This window comes from Temnothorax nylanderi, unplaced genomic scaffold, assembly GCF_030848795.1.
Source record: "Temnothorax nylanderi isolate EJ_2023f unplaced genomic scaffold, tnyl_v1.0 TNYL_tig0001_pilon, whole genome shotgun sequence".
Classification (NCBI taxonomy): domain Eukaryota; kingdom Metazoa; phylum Arthropoda; class Insecta; order Hymenoptera; family Formicidae; genus Temnothorax; species Temnothorax nylanderi.
The window spans coordinates 4834062-4851822 of NW_027249063.1; the positions used below are offsets into that span (position 1 = coordinate 4834062).

Below are 17761 nucleotides of genomic sequence, written 5' to 3' on the forward strand. Positions count from 1 at the left end.
TGTCGATGTTGTTTGATGATGATCCATTTATAAATATACTTAAAATTATTTGTAATAATTTATTATTATGGCTTATATAATTTTGCGCAGAAAATATTTTTGTTAAATATATAGTCACATGTTTTCCGAATCCTTACCCACCGTTGCTCGTAATAAATTGCCCTATCAGACCCGCAGATGGCAGCGTTAGTCTTATAATATATTAATAGGCAAAAATATCATTATCAAAAAATGAACATAAGACGTAAAAAGCATGTTTTTCTAAATAGTTGATCTATTGAAAATTTTGACATCGTAAATATTAACAAGAAATGTTAGAAAGATAATTATTTTATTGCTAATGTTATAATTCATTATATCATAATATATAAATATGACAAATGAATATTGAAAAAAAAATTAACAATTTATATATTATAAAAAAAACGTAGCAAAATAATTTTCTCTGCATTATTCCAATAGCCGAAATAATACCCTTTTACTTACTTTATTTTTTATTTTCCTAAAAACTTTCGATTCAAATTGATTTTAATCGGACGACTGTTTCGATTACTATAAATTCAATAAATTAATTACATAAGTATTTTACGTCAATAAGTAATTAATTATAATATTATAATTTATATAAATGTATTCCATTATCCTACTGCAATGTGTATCCAGAAAACATAGGCTTTTTAAATGTCAGTATATTTTTTGCTTAAAGCAAATAATGAAACGTGATTTTCATTTCCAGATTAAATATCGCGGCGTTTCAAAAGATTATCCTAATATATAGTACGCTCTATCGATTATCGTAATTATTTCGCACGGCACATGCATCACTTTTGTCCATTGTCCATTTCTACCGATGTAGATTAATCTCGGTTTAACTTACTTTTTATCTTGTTCTAACTCTTAGAACTAGAAAAAGATGAAAAGTAAGTTAAACCAGGATTAAAATTTACTTGCATTGGTAGATATGGACATTTGTCTTGTAGTTTACAATTCGTAATGCTGTTATAAAAATTGAAAGTAGAATGATTTTGGCGAGTCCAAATCTTCATCTCAATAGTACCGAGACTATCGAATCGATGTTAATTTCATGATATTTGTTATAAATTATGCGTTATGTACAATATGAGTCTAAAGATGTGTAGTGAAAATCGTAGATTAAAAATCGTTAATATTTTCTTCAAGCGCATAATAAATGTAAAATTTACAATCCGGAAAATAGCGACATTTTGATTTGAATTAATATCTATCACCAAAACTTATTGTTCAACATGATCTTAATCTTAATCATGAAATACTCGTAATTACATATAATTCATTGGACCTATTATAAAGTGAGTATAGATCCAATATAAAAGTTCTAAAAAAATTAGAAGAATTGTTATGTACAATTCGGTGATATGTAAACACTCGATGCAATTGTGTGTTGTTTAGAAACGAGTTTGTGTCTGTCTGAAGATACCGAAATGTATTGAAATAAATTCGATTTGGATGGCGGTACATCAATATTGATTAAACAATGCTATTCGTGACTGGCAGGAAATAACGAAACGATTGCTCTGTCAAAATAGAATCTCCTATTTCCATCATTATCGTAATGACGAGGAATAATTTTAACTGTATTATATTGATATATAACTCATTTTTTTGATATAACATAAAATAATATAATATACGCGCTGTACGCTGTGTACGTTATAAAAGCATAAATAAACGTAACGTTAAAGTTACGTTATTGTCCATTTCGTGTTTCCGGAAATATGAATTTATAACGCAGCTTTATTTAACACTCATTTCTCTACTGAACGTTTCTCAAACCCGCAAGGAATAATTTAAGCGATAGAAAGTTAAATATTTAAGATTACTCGCATTTGTCCTTTCTATTGCTTGAACAAATTTACGCACCGACCGATTATGAGTAAAGATGAATTTTTTGCTTGTGCCAGCAACGTCCTTCGATCGAAAATAATAAATCGCGGATCGAAATTCTTATCTGTATTTCCCTAAAAAAAAGTCAATAATTATCCAGGTGGCTACCTATGTTATTAATCACTTAATTCACTTCCTCTATCATCATTAAACAGAAAAGAATCGCGTTGCCCTCACAAACTATTTCTTTAACAATCTGAAAGATAATAATTACTTTCAATCTTTTTTTTTCAGTTAATTTCCATATCTATCAAAATTGTCTTATTGGGAACTCGATCATGATATTTTCGATGATAAGAAGAAAATCGGCTCAAAAATTTTCAAGACAAAAAGCCTCCTTGTCTTGAAAATTTTGTATCGGATTTTTTCTTTAACTAACTCAAATAGCCCTTCCTCACCCTATTACGAATACGCTAAGGAAGACGAGCGGTATCTTTTAAATGTCCGCTCCTACGAGATGGTCTCCCATCTCAATAAGGCAGCGATGTAAAACGCGTGATCGGCGCGGCCGGACGTACGCGAGACGTAACGCAGGGACAGCCGCGGGCCGCGGGGACAGTCTCCAGGGTCTCACCGGTTAAGTCGGATTCGATGAGACAAGCGCGAGTCGAGGAACGAATCGCGAGCGAGCGAGCGTACGTGCTCCGGCACCGTCCCGTCGCCGGTGCGCCGAAATGCTTAATTAGCGCGAGTGGAGCCTCCGGAGGCTCTTCGGCGACGCGGCCAATCGGCGTGCCGCGAACGAGCGGCGACTCCGCCCACCGTGAGAGCCCCGTTGCCCTTTTCCTCGTGACTACCGGCCACAGTGCCCACAGTCCGTACGCGAACGTTCACGGAGCGTCGTCTCGCCTCGCGTCGGCTCCGCTCGCGGTTCACCGTGCGTCGACGACACGACGACTGGTTCTCTCACCGGCGTCAAAGTTCCGCCCGATTAAAATTCCCTCCCGCGGGGGCCTCAGATCTCGGTTGCTCGCTTGCTCGAAGCCGCGCGAGACCTTTCGGCGCGCGGAAACGACTTACCGCCGATTTACGGCCGATCGGCTCCGGCCGCGCAATACGATTCATCGCGTCGCGTCGCGATCGCGGCATTCGAATCGGTCCGCGCGTCGCCGGAAACATGTAAGACGAGACGAGGGACCGGAGTTGGAGAACTTTCGTCTGAAAGTCCACGGTCTTTCTTTCGGGCACAGAGCGGCGCGAGAAGGGGGAGACGCGGGTACGCGCGGGGTCTCGATCCGCTCCGGGCGCGCGCTCCGAGATCGCTCGATCCTGGCCACGCTCTGCTCCTCTCTCTTTCCCTCTTTCGCGCGCGATCTTCGATCGGCCGACGATCTCGCGGCTCGTCGTTCGATATCTCGCGCTCGCGCTCGCGTTCATGGAGAAGACGATGCGAAACGCGGACCGTCGTCGGCGACGCATGTAAGAATGCGAGGTTGAAAAGGCAAGGACGATTCCACGTAATCTCTCCTCTCCTTCGCGCTTCCACGGAGGAGATTCGACTTCGAGGATTCGGCGGTCGAGTTAAGAGAAAGAAAGAAAGAGAGAGAGAGAGAGTCCACACGGGATCGCCGCACGCAACGTACGCTCGTCATGTCAATGAGCTACCTGCTTGTGTCTTTGCTGATCGTCGCGTGGCAAAGCGGCGCGCAAGCCAACTGGTGGTGAGTCAAAGTTGCAATGTATATCTTTTATCAGATAAACAAACCGGGGCATCAAGAGATTCATATTTAACTCGTCCGTTCACCGAGATAAAAACGTATGACGCGATTACCAATGTATATTTCTATTAATGCAGATTAAACTTTAATCTCTCATAAGTTCTAAGAATTAGAAAAAGATAAAAAGTATTGTAAGTTAAACCGAATTAAAGTTAATCTGCATTGGTAGAAATGAATATTAGGCGGAGGGGGGGGGGTAAACCCTGGCTAATCTAAGTCATATAAAAACATTTAGAATATTTATTTAGAAGAATATTTTAAAATATTTTGAACCAAAGTTGGTTCTTGAACCAACCCAAGTCATACCAATAAAATAGATACGACTCAAGATCATTTACAAATTATTTTTAACCTTTGCCCTTTTTTTTAATTATAACGATAGACACAGGAGCAGTTGTGAAAATAACGCTGTATCTAGTAAACGGGTAAAAATAATTTTGTTGTACTTCGCCTTAGTAATGCCGAGTTGAATCTTATGTTTAACCGTTTAATCTCTGAATTTGATCACTTTTTTTGTGAGGATATAATCTGATCGCACGATGAAAATGGCCGATAAATAAGAAATACAAATATAAAAAAGCTCGTGACAATATCTAAAAATTATCTTAATTATTCTAACGCTCTTTAAATATATCTTGATAGCAAGATGATACATTTTAAGTTGCGATGGTATACTAGCGTTTAATTAAACCTTCCGATTATCGCAGTTGCGCATATTCCTACGTAGATCTTCAGTACTTACTTTCACTGCCAAGAACGCCTATCCACGCCTCCGTTTTCTTATGGAAGAAGCCGGGGGCACCCGATGACATTTTATTCTTATGTTCCAGCTACTCGCAATCTTTGAATAGTAATTAATTTGCGGGCGTTAAACTAATATAAAAATACAATTGAAACGGCATAGGAGAAATTAATGTAAAGAAATAATCGCACAAGGTCTCATCATCCATAATTTAAAAAATTATATCAATTCTAAAGCGTAATTGCAATGAAGATCATTCCTTTAATTGTTTCGTCCAATCTCGTATTAATTTGAGATCTTTCTTTTTTTTTATAATTAAAGAGCCTTAGGATAAAGATCTCTTCTCACAATCAGGTGATAGTCTACAACGGCGTGTTAAAAAGAAAATTCCAAAAGTTAATAGCGCGTTGGATCTGGGAAAGATGTCGTTATTATTTATCAAAATTAGGAAGTTTATCCAGATTTAAAATATCATTAGCGTGCAATCGCGTGCGCGCGCGCGCACGATCAGGGAATGCATTCTCCTGCAAGCATCATCTCTATCTACGGTAATTTCCTCCGGGAGACGAAGGCAAACTTGTCTCTCCCTCGCACTCCCCCCCTTCTCTCTCTCTCTCTCTCTCTCTCACTGAGAGCACTTCGCCGTTTGGCCGCGGCCGGCCAAACAAATGCGTTCTCCACCGCAGACAAATATCCTCCGCGAGTTCTGGACAGTCGATTATTTTTATTGACACGATGATCGCGCGCTGATGCCACGGTACTCGCGAAAACGCGGCGCGAATGCATCACGCGAGAAGGGAATCCCGGCCCGCCGGGAATACGGTCCAACGCTACGGCTTTCTTCGTGATTATTCGAACGGCAGCATCCCCCGAGATGTTGCCGTGCGCGCGCGCGCGCGCGCGCGGATCTAAAGTGGCACGTAAGTAGCGAGTTATTACGCGAGTTATGTTGAACGCCACTCAACGGGCGGGTTCAAGGATACATATTGGAAACCGCAACCGTATACAGTCTCGTAATCACGAAATGTTTGCCTCATCCCGACCGGCTGTCTTCCCGAAAGGGAAACAACAACCCGGCGGTTTGGTTCGTATAAAGGCGGAACGATTGAGAAATAATTGCAATAAATCCCTATCATCAATGCGCGCTCAATCCCGAATCAACCGCGTAATTATCGATAAATTTTCTTCAGATTTCTTCCCTCCCCCCCCCCCCCGTGTCGATTACAGTTACGAAATCGCAACTCCAGCGAATGTATAAATAAAATTCCCATCCCTGTCTTTAATATCTTAAATTTTATTTAAAGATGGTATTTGTCATCGATTTGAGATGAAAGTCAGATATTTTTCCTCAGCGATTATAACTTACGTTTAAACGCTTCTTTCACTATCTTTTTTCACTACACCGATTTAATTTGAGCACTCGCCAAGTTATTAAACCAATATTGCTTGTTATCGCGCTCGAAAAATTCTCACCGTAATAATAATTTGAAAAAAGTAGGACCTTTTTAATCGCCAGGCAGGGTAAAACGTTAATCAGGTAACGATCGAGAATACGGCCGTGTCGAAGAGGATTTTCGGCGTAAATTTGAAGAATGTTCATCGACGCGCCGGACAGTCGTCGATAGTCATGAATCCATAATGGACGAATAATCCCCTTCGATCGGTCGAGCCGCCGCGCCGCGCCGCGCCGCGAGATCGGAGGAAGCGGCGGTAATGGCTACGCGAACCGCACCGCCTACGGTGTGTGTGGTGTATAGGTAGCGACAACGTGCCCCCTTACAATCTTAAATGAGGAAGAGAGCAGGTCGATCCTTTACGGCCGAGCATGATTTTCTACCCAGATATTTCATTTCCGACAAACCCGTTCCCTCGGGCGATTAATCGCCCGCTATCGGCGCGCGTGGCGAATCCGCCGATTAGGGTCACCGATACGCCGATATTGGAAAGTATCGACCGTCTATTTCGCTTTTAACATCGATCGCGCGGCACAATGGATATTTAATATACATTCCGGTGGACGATACTCCGACATTGAGCCGCGGATTTCGCTTGTGCATTGTTAAAACGAGACAAATGAGGCAGGTGTTTCTTTGAATTGTCATCTATTTTACAATTTTTGATTTTTATTCTCGATTGACTCGAGAATAGTATTTAATGATATCTGGACTTTTTGTTAATCATATTGTGGCATCGATGTCGCTCCGTCAAAATAGACAAACGAATAATAAGAGTATTTTAAATAAACATTGCAACTGGTTTTAGAAAATAAACGAATATGCATACGTGGACTTGATCTCACGTTATCTCTTTATTCTTTTTTTTATATGGGAGTTATATAATTTTCATTACTGCCCCTCGTAATACCGCGCGTTAGTCTTAATTTCGTTTAAATCATAAGCTTGCGCGGTTTCTATCGACGAGTGCTTCATGTCGGTCGTTCTTCCAGAGAATATACCACTAACGTCTTAGCTATCGGCGATCTCATTAAAGAGTAGCCTACCGACTAAATTGAAGAATATCCCGGGAGAGCCGACTTGACTCTTATCCGCGATCGTGGAAACTAACGACGCGTACGAGTACGGCGCGGGAGATGCTCAGATGCACATCAACGAGATCAATCAACTTAAATTATCGATCGCTTTTTAGATACCGCAATTTGCAATAATATCCTACAGTTATCATCTATCATCTATCAATTACGATCGCGAAATATATATATTCAAGAATTGAGTTTTAGCGTAGGTCTCGTAGAGAACCCCCCGTTGTTGCTTTCCTTCTCGTCGACGAAAGTACGCGTTCGTTTCTTCTTCCTTTCCTTCAAATAGTTTATCAAAGCGCACGCCAACACGGTTGATTTCAACGTCGTCATTATGGATGTCCGTTGCGGACCGGAGGCCCGTATCTCGAAGCGAGTCATGAATTTTCGAAGCTTTCGATTCTCGCTACGGGAACGCGAGGGCCCCTCCACGCCGTATACACGCCGCATTAATTCAGGGGGTGCCTCGAGCATGACTATCCCGGTTTTAATGAGGTTTAACGAGGGCTTCCGTTCTTATTTTCAGCTTTTGTTTACCATTTCGAGCGGGCACTCGATTTATCGATCACTCGCGTTTTTCCGCCACCGCGTCCATAGAATCTAACGTGCTTCAGAATTAGACGCGCACCCTCGGGTGATTCCTCTCGGCCTAGCCGAAGGGAGAAGAGCGGGAACAATTTATCGCTCCTTCTCGTTCTACGCGTAAATTTGAAAATCTAGCGTACTGTTTGCGACATTTTCTTAATTGTATTGCAACAAAGCCTATTTTAACTCTATCGCAATAATTAGCTATGTATCAAATATTTGAAGGAACAAGTTACGCTGCAAGGAAAATGAGTTTCTTAAAATTTATATATAAAAAATTAATATGTAAAAAAATGCTAAAAACGAGTAATTTTTTAAGTTTTACTTAATAAAATGTAAATACATGAATGGGATTTCAATTACCGAACGACGTTCAAAATACTTGCGGACTGCGAACAGTGTTAAAATAATTGCTACTATTAATTATACATATATTAAAAACGAAATATGGAGATTCAATAGATTACAGATACAGTATTGAATGGCATTTTCTCAGGCAAAGAGTTGGCTGACAAGCCGATAAATGAAAGCTCTTGGTGAGCGGATTACAAGTCCAGATTCCGAGGGTAAACCTGTTGTTCGGCGATTGACAAAAATGCGGTGGCGACAAAGATGCGCTTGCTCCCGACTGACGAAGACGAGCGATCGAGACAAAGACGACGCCGCTGTCTTTTGAAACGTCACGATCTTCATAAAGAAATAGAAAGAACGCGGCCGTAAACCAACACGCGGCGGAGCACGAGGGTGAAGAGGGGCCCCGGGTGGCGAGAGACGGCGAGGGGAGTGCGCAGCCGCCGCCGCCGCTGCCGCCGCCGCCGTCGAGGCAGATTTAATAAAAGCGTCTTTATTGCCAAACGCGAGTCTCCGGTCGGGTGCGTTATAGTTGCACGCGCGCATCGTCTTTACGACGAGCGATTAAAATTGGTATTAACACTCTAACGTTACCCCGCAATAATCCCCGGCCCCGTCGCTGTCGGCAGGCCGCCGCGCCGGTCATTACCCGGCTCCTCCTGAAACGACCCGGGGACGACGGTCAAGCCGGACCCGAATGACGATTTTGCGCTTTATTTCTCGGCGCCGCGCTTTTATCGGACGGAGCACATCCGCCGACGGCGATGACATTGCGAACAACGCCGGCCGGCCGGCTGTGTCATCGTCGTAAGCTCGCCCGTGGCGAGTTTCTTCCCGCTTTAACGCACGATCGTAACGCGATGATCGTAACACGCGGTAACATTTCGATACGAACGGAATGCTTAATAAATATTGACCGATACGCCTATAATACAGAATAAATAATGGACGGAATTTTATAATTATAATAATAATTTTTATGAATTTTATACGTTTCGCTTCAGGTTTGCGCGCTCTTATCTTGCCCCATTGTCAAATACATGTTCGACAAACCGAAAAGTAAAAAAAGGCTATTCCGTAATAACTCGTTTTTTTTTAAGACACAGGAATTCTTAAATCCGAGAGTACTTTACGCGAAGACAAAGGCTCATGGCGATGTGGCGCAACATCGAGACGCTGCTCGTCGGAGACTCGAGGTAGATTACTCGCGAGATTCGATGACGGGATAAGGGCGCGCGATCTCGTCGTTATGTGTTTCGCTCCGCGACGTATGGAAGCGCTTTATGGGGTACGACGGGCGCGTCGCGGCCAATACGAACGCGCGCATCTCGTCGTACTTTAGTTACTGCTACTCCCGGGTCCTCGTATATTTTTTTTATAAGACCCATATAAAGAGTACCGTAATATATGACCTAGCCGTCTCGTAAAAATAAACGGCATCGCCGCCGATAACGTGTTCCCCTTCGGCGCGACGTGTCATCCCCTCGCGAAAGCCTCCCCCTGCCCCGAGATCCGGCGACGCTATACGCTACGGCCTCTGGCCGAAGGGATAAATCGGGATTACCGCGCGTTTCGTTAATTCGATCGTTCGGAATTCGCGGGGGTACCGGAGCGCGCCTATAAAATCCGCTCCCCCCGTCGAAACTTATTTCCCCGCGTCGAAACAACGCCGGCACACAACGCTCGCGTTACGCAAGATGAATTTTTCTGCGAAACCTCTCGAGCGATCGAGAGGATCGGCACCGCCAAATCCTCGTGGCGCGTTAATAATAACCTCAGGGCGCGTTGGTAGCCTGAAGGATCATCGGACGGCGGGGCACGGCACACGGAGGCTTCAGTGGCGCGCGGCAAAAACCTAATAGCATCCTGTTTTGTTTAGTATTTCTCGTTTTACGTCGAGAGGGCATGCGAGCGAGCGAGCGAGCGAGCGTGAGAGGGAGGAAGGGAGGGAGAGAGAGAGAGAGAGAGAGAGAGAGAGAGAGAGAGAGAGAGAGAGAGAGAGAGAGAGAGAGAGAGAAGAAAGAGTGAAGCTGCATCTTCTGACCCCTCGTCCTGCTGGCCATCTCTTCCTCTCGCTCGAAGAATCTCCGACAAAGGAGGCCGCCGCGAGCTTTGGTAGCATGCCTTCGGGACTCCTTCGGCGATGTTTCCCTGGAGTCTGAGATATATTGTCATAACGAAGAGACCAGGTTAGGCTGTACGGGGGATACTTCTCTTTCAGTCCTCCGCCTCCTCTTTCTTTCTCCGCGTTCTACCCCCTTTCTTTTCCACTCTGTCTCTCACCCGCTCTTTTGTACCCGTCCACTTTTCAATTTTCCAGAACGATTTCGTTACGTGCGAATTTCCGGTTTTTTTTTTCCCCTCGAGACGCACGATCAGTCCTGATACGCCGATTACTCCGATAATAACACCGTACATCCGGAACTGAATTGTTTGACAAAGGTTGACAAATAACTTGAAAAGAAGTCAATAACAAGAGTGGCCTACCGAATTATTTTGGAGTTATGCAGAAACACGTAGCGAAGGGGAGAAAAATGAAAAATTGCCGGGGCATCGTTACCGCGAACTCCTTTTTTCAAAGGTACTTGCCGGCTGGAACAATCAGGTTTTTTGTAACTGTATAGCGGGAGTCGAGAGTGCGTTCGGCGATTTTTGTTTTTACACAATAACGGCCGTTTCGCCTACCTGGCGCAATTTTTTTTTTCTTCCTTGGGCTGTACGCGGCCGGCTCGTTATTTGCGCTCGCTTTTGCGATCGCGCGCTCATTGTTCCCGTATGGCCAGTAACATTTTTTCGCGGCGCACGTAATTAACCGCGCGAAATGTTCATATTCATCAAGGAACAATAACCTTGTTAGCTCGCGGTCGACCCGCGGCTCCATAGAACGCGCAGTGCCCGGAAGGCACGGCGCGATTGACGTATTGGATTGATAAATATCAGAGGGGGGAAAGAGGGGGAATGTCGAGCGTTTCAATGGTCGTCGCGTTACAACTCCCGCGCGCGCAATTTCGCCGCAATTGCCCCGCAAAATCAGATAGATTTTCCCGTGACTCCTGAGACGATCTTCCGCGACGTCTAATCGAAATCGCGGACGCCGCGCGCGCCGGCTCTCTCTCTCTCTCTCTCCGGAAATATCGGAAAAACGTCAGACGCTCCGTGGTGTGTACCTCGCGCCGTGCTCGGCAGACTATAGATAGACTATCGGCGACGCACACTTGTTGAACGCGTGGTTTATCTTGGCCTATAGATCACTCAGAGTCTAACGAGTCTTCCCCAGTGACTTCTTCCCTTGGTCACCTTATTCGTCTCCTCGCTCGCAGCTCGCGCTGGAACGGTCGCGATTAGCGCGATGCTATTACGGCCAAGTCGTATATAATATCGTGCGATCGTTATTTCGATCTCTTTTAGAAGTTATTTACAAAAGACATTCATTCTACGTTAATATTGAATTTAAACGGTAGTTGCGCAATGTTATTATTCCTTCTCTTTCAGAATTGCAATATATCGAGAGAAATGTGATTAGCGGGAATAGTCACCAAAGCTCGAAATCGGACACTGTTGAATTCGTAATATCAAATTATATTCAATTTTTAATCATTCCTGTCACCACTGCTCCTACTCAATCTAATTACTAAAATTAGTAACTAAAACAATGGAGTTAAAATAATAAATTTCGACACACATGATAGTTAAAGATAACAAAATGTTATTTTACTCAAGGTACTGGTTTAAATTTTATTCTTTAATATTTAACAGTGAAAGATGTATTGCCGAGTAAGTGATTAGTATAGTACTGAAATTATATTTGCTTCCGAATAATAAAATAAAATTATTTTCTTATATCCTCCTTTATTTGTCTTGTATCGATAAAGGAACTGCAGAAAGAGAATACGTAAAATCATACATTTTTCGATGAAAGGGTAAATATCGCTTAGAAATTTTGTATTGTTTGTATCGATCCCCAAAAATGTCTATATTTTCGTGATTCTTCTCTAAAAGCTGCGAGCGCGACCGATGCAATTGCACATCATCCGTGCCGTTCTCCAACCTCCGATCGAAATTTTCGCGAATATTTGCCGATTATCGGATCTTCGTTTTGGAGAACCTTCCCGGATCGAATATTATCGCGGTAAACTTTCCGAAATCCGCGGCGCGCGCGAGATATCCGACCGAATGAACGAGACCTTTACCTCGAATTTTCGATCCGTCTCTAGTCTCCCGCAATTTAGGTAGAAAGTGCATCGCGATAACGTACGAAATTTCGCACGAATAGAAGGAACATGGCGGCGACAATAATTTGACTCCGCAGGCAATAGCCCTCTGTCTCTCTCTCTCCTTCTCCCTCCGTCTTTCTCTCTCGGTTCTTGTATTATTCAAGTCGCCATTATTGGACCCCTTGGTCCGGCTGCTGTGCGACACGCTCTCTCGCCCCCGCGGGACGACGCAATTGCATCTGCTCGGAATGAGAGTGGGCGAGAGGGGTGGGTCCACTACTCGCCGCGTATCGCAGCCGTGCCGAAGGAGAGTACCGTGGGCGTTTAACCCCTCGATGTGAACTTCGGATCTAGTTACTTAAGTTCGGTGCTCGTGCAAATAAAAGGAGGAGCGTAATTTATGGCCGGCGAGATATCGGGACGTAGGGCCGCAGAAGGGGTGAGAGAAGCAGCGGAGGGGGAGGGCGATGGAGGGATAGCCAGAGGACGGAATAAAAATGAAACGCGCGCGGAGTCATTGATCCGGATAGGACGGGATAGGGATAGGCAAGGAAGAGACGGAAGTGAGCGAAGAAATAAATAGATCGAGAGTATTCTACTTATTTCTTCAGACTTGAAATATTATTGTAGTGATTTTACCTTCGTCTTTCATCCATCTGAATACGAGAAGGAGGATAAGATCAGAAGTCCTCTTCTTTCAGGAAAACAGAATTTCAGACTGCACGTCTCTAAAATAAACTAGATAATATGGATATAAACTCAGTTAAGCGAGAACATGTGAACTAACATTGATCTCTTGGTATTTATTTTTATCTCAACTCTTATATCAAAACAAGCAAGTTTATATAAAACTATTTTGTATAATAAAAATAATAGTAGTTAGAATAATATACATGATGTTAAAATTAATAATATCATATTGCCCCCCTTTTCTCTCCCCACTTCTGAGATACAGAGTCATAAGGTTTCACTAAATTAAATAAACGCATTCCTGATGATAAATCAAAATACATAACCGATATAGAGTGAAATAAGTTGGTAAATTATAAATAATAAGGTAATTTCTCCTTTTTATAAGCTACAGCGATAATTTCAGCGATAAATTAACGGGATCTTATCGCGAAAACTTTAGGCTCAATACGCAACCCTTTCGAAGCAGGGCGCAAACTTTTCTTCCACGCGATTCCGGGGTCAGTACTCCAGACACGCCGCCTCGTATCGCGTCTGAATTAACATTTATCCGATGCGTTCTGTCTTAACGAGAGGCACGCAAATCACGAGAGCCCACGGCTACGTAATTTGTGAGTGGCGGAAGAGGGGGTGTGGGAGGGAGGGAGGGAGGGAGGGGGAGAAAATCGTTGAGAATCGCAATCCCGTGGCCTGACATAAATTAGTCGTGGCTTAAATCCCGGTCTAATCCATCATAAATAACTCCGTGCAGATGCGTGTACATGCGTGCGCATGGGGATTCCGTCCCCCTAAATTATTTCGAAAAGATCGCGGCCCACGTGCTGCATCGCGCCGGACGCGTATATATATACGCGTATACCAGTATATATCCGACTAGTGCTTAACCACCTGCCAAATACGCGAGACATTTTTTAATCCGCATTGACGATTTATTCGCGCGGACCGGGGCGCCCGACGGTCTCTGGCACTTTACAGAAATAAAAAAAAAAATGCTTCCGTTACTCCCGCGCGTTTCTTTTTCGAACACTTTCTCCGGGCAAATAACAGTCGCAATTATTTTTTTTTTAATGCCCTCTTTCGAATGAGGGCTAGCGATAACACAAGTGACGTAAAATGACGACTGACAGCCGGATCGTTAAGCACTTAACTTTCTCGATTCCCGAACTCGGTCACTGTATATGATCAATGTTTCGCAATAAAAGTCATGACGTGTATATGGGGAAATATAAATTTGTTGAGTAATCCAAAGTTGGGCTCTCGATGATCATCCGAAAGCACGAGAAAACTGAACTGGGCAATACATCATGGCCGCGAAACTTTAATTGTCAATAATAAATGTTAAATGGCGCCATCCGAACTCCGTTCTCGAAGTCATAGTCGAGTCGCGCAACATCGCCCTCCCGTCGAACCCCGGATCTTTAATATTAATGGACAAGTTAGTAGACACCCTCTTTCCCCGAGATGTAATGACGTCGATGATGGGCGCCGTTACGAATGCCGCGCACCCGCGTACGTCCTATATGTTTGAGCGTGTACATGTATGTATCGAATGCGAGCAGGTGAATAGAGGCGAATATGTCTCTCTAGGGTCTTCGTAGTCGCTTTGCATTTTAACGCATTCTTGTGTCAAGTTCGACGAGATGTGAAACATCCCGTCCAGAGAAACGAAATAAATGTTACATAAGAAGTTCGCGATAATTAACGCTTGGATACAAACGATGCGAAAAATGTGAAGGGAGAACGTTTGAGTTTTAATATAAAAAAAAAAAAGAAATCAACGCGATCCGCGAATTTCTCCCAATTAACTTTGTTAATCCACCGGCGGTCCCGCGACTGTTGAAAGATTTCCTTCGCATCGTGCCGTTTCATCGTTTGCAATTGCTTTATCGGACGCGCGTAACCAGATCGATAATTACGTGTTACTTAATTACTCGTTTTCTGCCGGAGCATTAAGTCGCCGGAGCACGAGAACGCGAGATCAATTAATTATACCTGACTTGTGCGCGCTGCCGTGGCATTTCTCCGTTCGGTAATAACATCTCGTAACGCCCGTAGCTATTAAAACTCTCTCTCTCTCTCTCTCTGACGATTCATTCTCTCTCCGAGCGAGGCGGCAATCGCGCAAACTCCATTAAGACGCGCGCCGCGCGCGCAGTCCGTCGAGTGCGTTCCCTCCGCTATACATCACTACCGCGCGCCGAGCTTTAAATCGGTCACAAAATTTATATTAAAACATCTGTCGGATGGCCGTTCTCTCGTAAAAGCTCGTAAACCCCGCTCGCACGAAGCAATGATTACTAAACAAAGTTTTTGCACCTGCCGGCGGTAGGTACTTATTGTTGGGTAGCCGAGAAGGATCGCCGCGGTATTCCGCGGCGCGTTAATGAGAAGCAATTTGCCGTTTTAGTGTTGCGCCAAGTATTTAACGACGGTCCGATGGTCTGAAATATAAAAAAAGAGCTTGGGAAACACTGAATGATCCACTTACGAGTTTTGGCTGAGACATCTTCCCTATTATGTTTTCTTTCAAGAGACTTTTGAGACGATTTCAAACGATTAAGAGCTAGTTTATTGATTTCGATTAATTATTTAATAAAGTGCCTTGCCAATTGTAATGATTTATAAAAATTTGAACAAATCTTATTCATACTAATCGCTGTAGAAAAATTTTAACTGTGCAGTAAAACATAATAATTATTCCTTCAAAGTATTATTTATAAATAATGTTAGCACAAAATAGGATTTTTATACATCATATATATATTTAGACATTTCATTTGCACATTGCAATACTATCGTATAAAAATAATTTCAATTAAATAGATTTAAATCTTTGAAGTCGAAGGGAGACTTTCAGATCGCAAAGAGATTTGCCTTTACTATTTTAACAAAATCATCCGACTCGGCTGCTATTAGTTTTTTACCTTGTGAATGAATACAATTATCATATCCGTTATGTATACATAACATAGAAGAATCCTATCTCATCGTTGGAATTCTGAAAGATCAATCTTCATTCCCTTAGATAAGTAAAGGTGTAATCTACTCGGGCCCGACTAGAGCGATCATGCTCCGCGGCCTCTTCTAATCTAGCCTCGAATGGATAGAGGAAACATGAAGAAAGGGAAAGAAGCGCAGAGGAGGAAGAGCGGGAACAAAAAAGCAAACAGCTCCCGTCCAGTTTTCCTGCCGCGTTCTACGCGATCCTTCCTCCTCGCTGTCGGCATTTTCCGTGGTATCGATGTGAAGAAAAAAAATGAGGTGGACGGGGGAGGGGAGGGGAAGAGGACGAATCGTGATAACTGGGGCGTAATGCGCGCGGAGAGGCATGTATAGAGGGGGACACGAAATGGAGAGCACTCTCGATTCGCCGGTGGCTCGATCTTCCCGGTCGATCTTTTGTCAGGGGCAAGTTTCTCGTAGAAGAGGGGCACCACGATGGAGGCAGCGTATAAGAGGCGGAAGGTACACGGGACATAGAGAGAAGAGAAGAGAAGAGCAGCGGCAGCATCGGCAGGGGCAGTCAGCGGGGGTGGGAAAAATGGCGAATCTCGCTAACAAGCTTTCGAGGAAACTTGTGGGGAAACAAGCTCGAGGCTGGTTTCGTAGCTCAAGTGTACTCGAGCGGAGAAAGCTGAGCGTGCACACGCGTATATTTTCTTTCTTTTTTTTTATTTCTCTCTCTCTCCCTCCCTCCCTCCCTCCCTCCCTCTCTCTTTTTCCGCTTCTTTTCCGGGATCGTCGTCCCTTGCCCCCTTCTCAAGCGCCCTCGCCCTTTCTCTCTTTCTCGTCCTGTTTTGCGTAACACGCACGCTGGAGCGTGCTCGAGCGCTCCACCCTTTACACCGCGAAGCTCTCTCGAAAATCCAACCCTTTTTCAGCCGGGCCGACCAATCGGGCGCTCCCGCTCCCGTTGTATCCGCCAGTGCCCACGTCGCACTTTTTCGTTATTCGTCATTCGACCGGTTCAAAATTTCATTCGTTACCCTTTACGTATGTCCTCACGCGAAACAGTCTCTTCGGGGGCCATTTCCGGTGCACTCGCGCAGATGTTCTCTCAGAACGAGAAGATTCCGCTCACTCCGCCGAGTTCGGCCGCCTCCCTTGGCTTCCTAGCCGCCCGTTGCTCTTATATCCTCTCCTTCTCGTCTAGCCACAATATTCCCGCTGATATCACGGCGCTCTTTCAATTCCGACCGAATTTGCCGGAGTGCTGCCAGTGCCAGTTCTCGAGCGCCGCGTTGTCGTACACAATATCACGTTCGCAGTTCTTAAGGGATCTAGATATCCATGAAATTTCTATATAACATACCCGTATTTGAATTTCAGATTTACCTCCTTTTTCCATTTAACTTTTCGCCGGCTTTGCATTATTATTTATTAAGAATACATAAAAACGCAAATGAGCGATAATTTCAGTATGGTATATATACTGAAGAATAATAATTAAATTCCCGAAAAAGGTATATTGGGAATGTCTAAACGCGACGGCTCAGCTCTCAACTCGACAAGAAATGTTCTCATTATGAGAGGGGAACAATGCGCATGCAGGTACGCGAGCGTAACGTAACGTTCTCCGGCCTTTTCCCCTCTGCACCCTTCGTCGGGCATTTTCAGTCCCGACTGTTGACTCGCACGGATCCCCGTAACGCTTTATTACTTATTTGGCCGGAAAGAGCCGGGCGAGAATGCGAAGAACGCGAGTTTTTCGCCGAAACGAACGAGAGGCCGACGCGCTAAACCACCCCGGTCGGTTTCGCGCGCGCGGCGCCGCGGCGGCCCGGTAGTGATGCGCGTGCATATAGATGGGACCGGAACTAGGCGCGTAAACAAACAGACAAACAAGCCGCATTCAGCATCCCGCGGATTGTTCCGTGAATTTTGCAGCAGTCATATTCATTTCTGAGATTGGCTTCTTCCAGCTTAGCATGCGCTCGCTCGCTCCGCCGCGCCGCGTCGCGCCGCGCGCCGGCGGTGCCAGAAGAAGGGAGGAACGATTCCA

At 44.2% G+C, this 17761-nt stretch overlaps 1 protein-coding gene across 1 annotated transcript in view; it reads left to right on the forward strand.

Moving 5' to 3' along the window:
- Nucleotides 1-2752: 2752 nt before the first annotated feature.
- LOC139767845 (protein Wnt-4) overlaps nucleotides 2753-17761 on the forward strand; it is a 39566-nt gene continuing 24557 nt past the window's right edge. Inside the window, exon 1 of the mRNA XM_071697520.1 lies at nucleotides 2753-3584. Coding sequence (XP_071553621.1) covers nucleotides 3514-3584 — 71 coding nt within the window. The 5' untranslated portion in view covers nucleotides 2753-3513. The remainder of the gene's footprint in view (nucleotides 3585-17761) is intronic.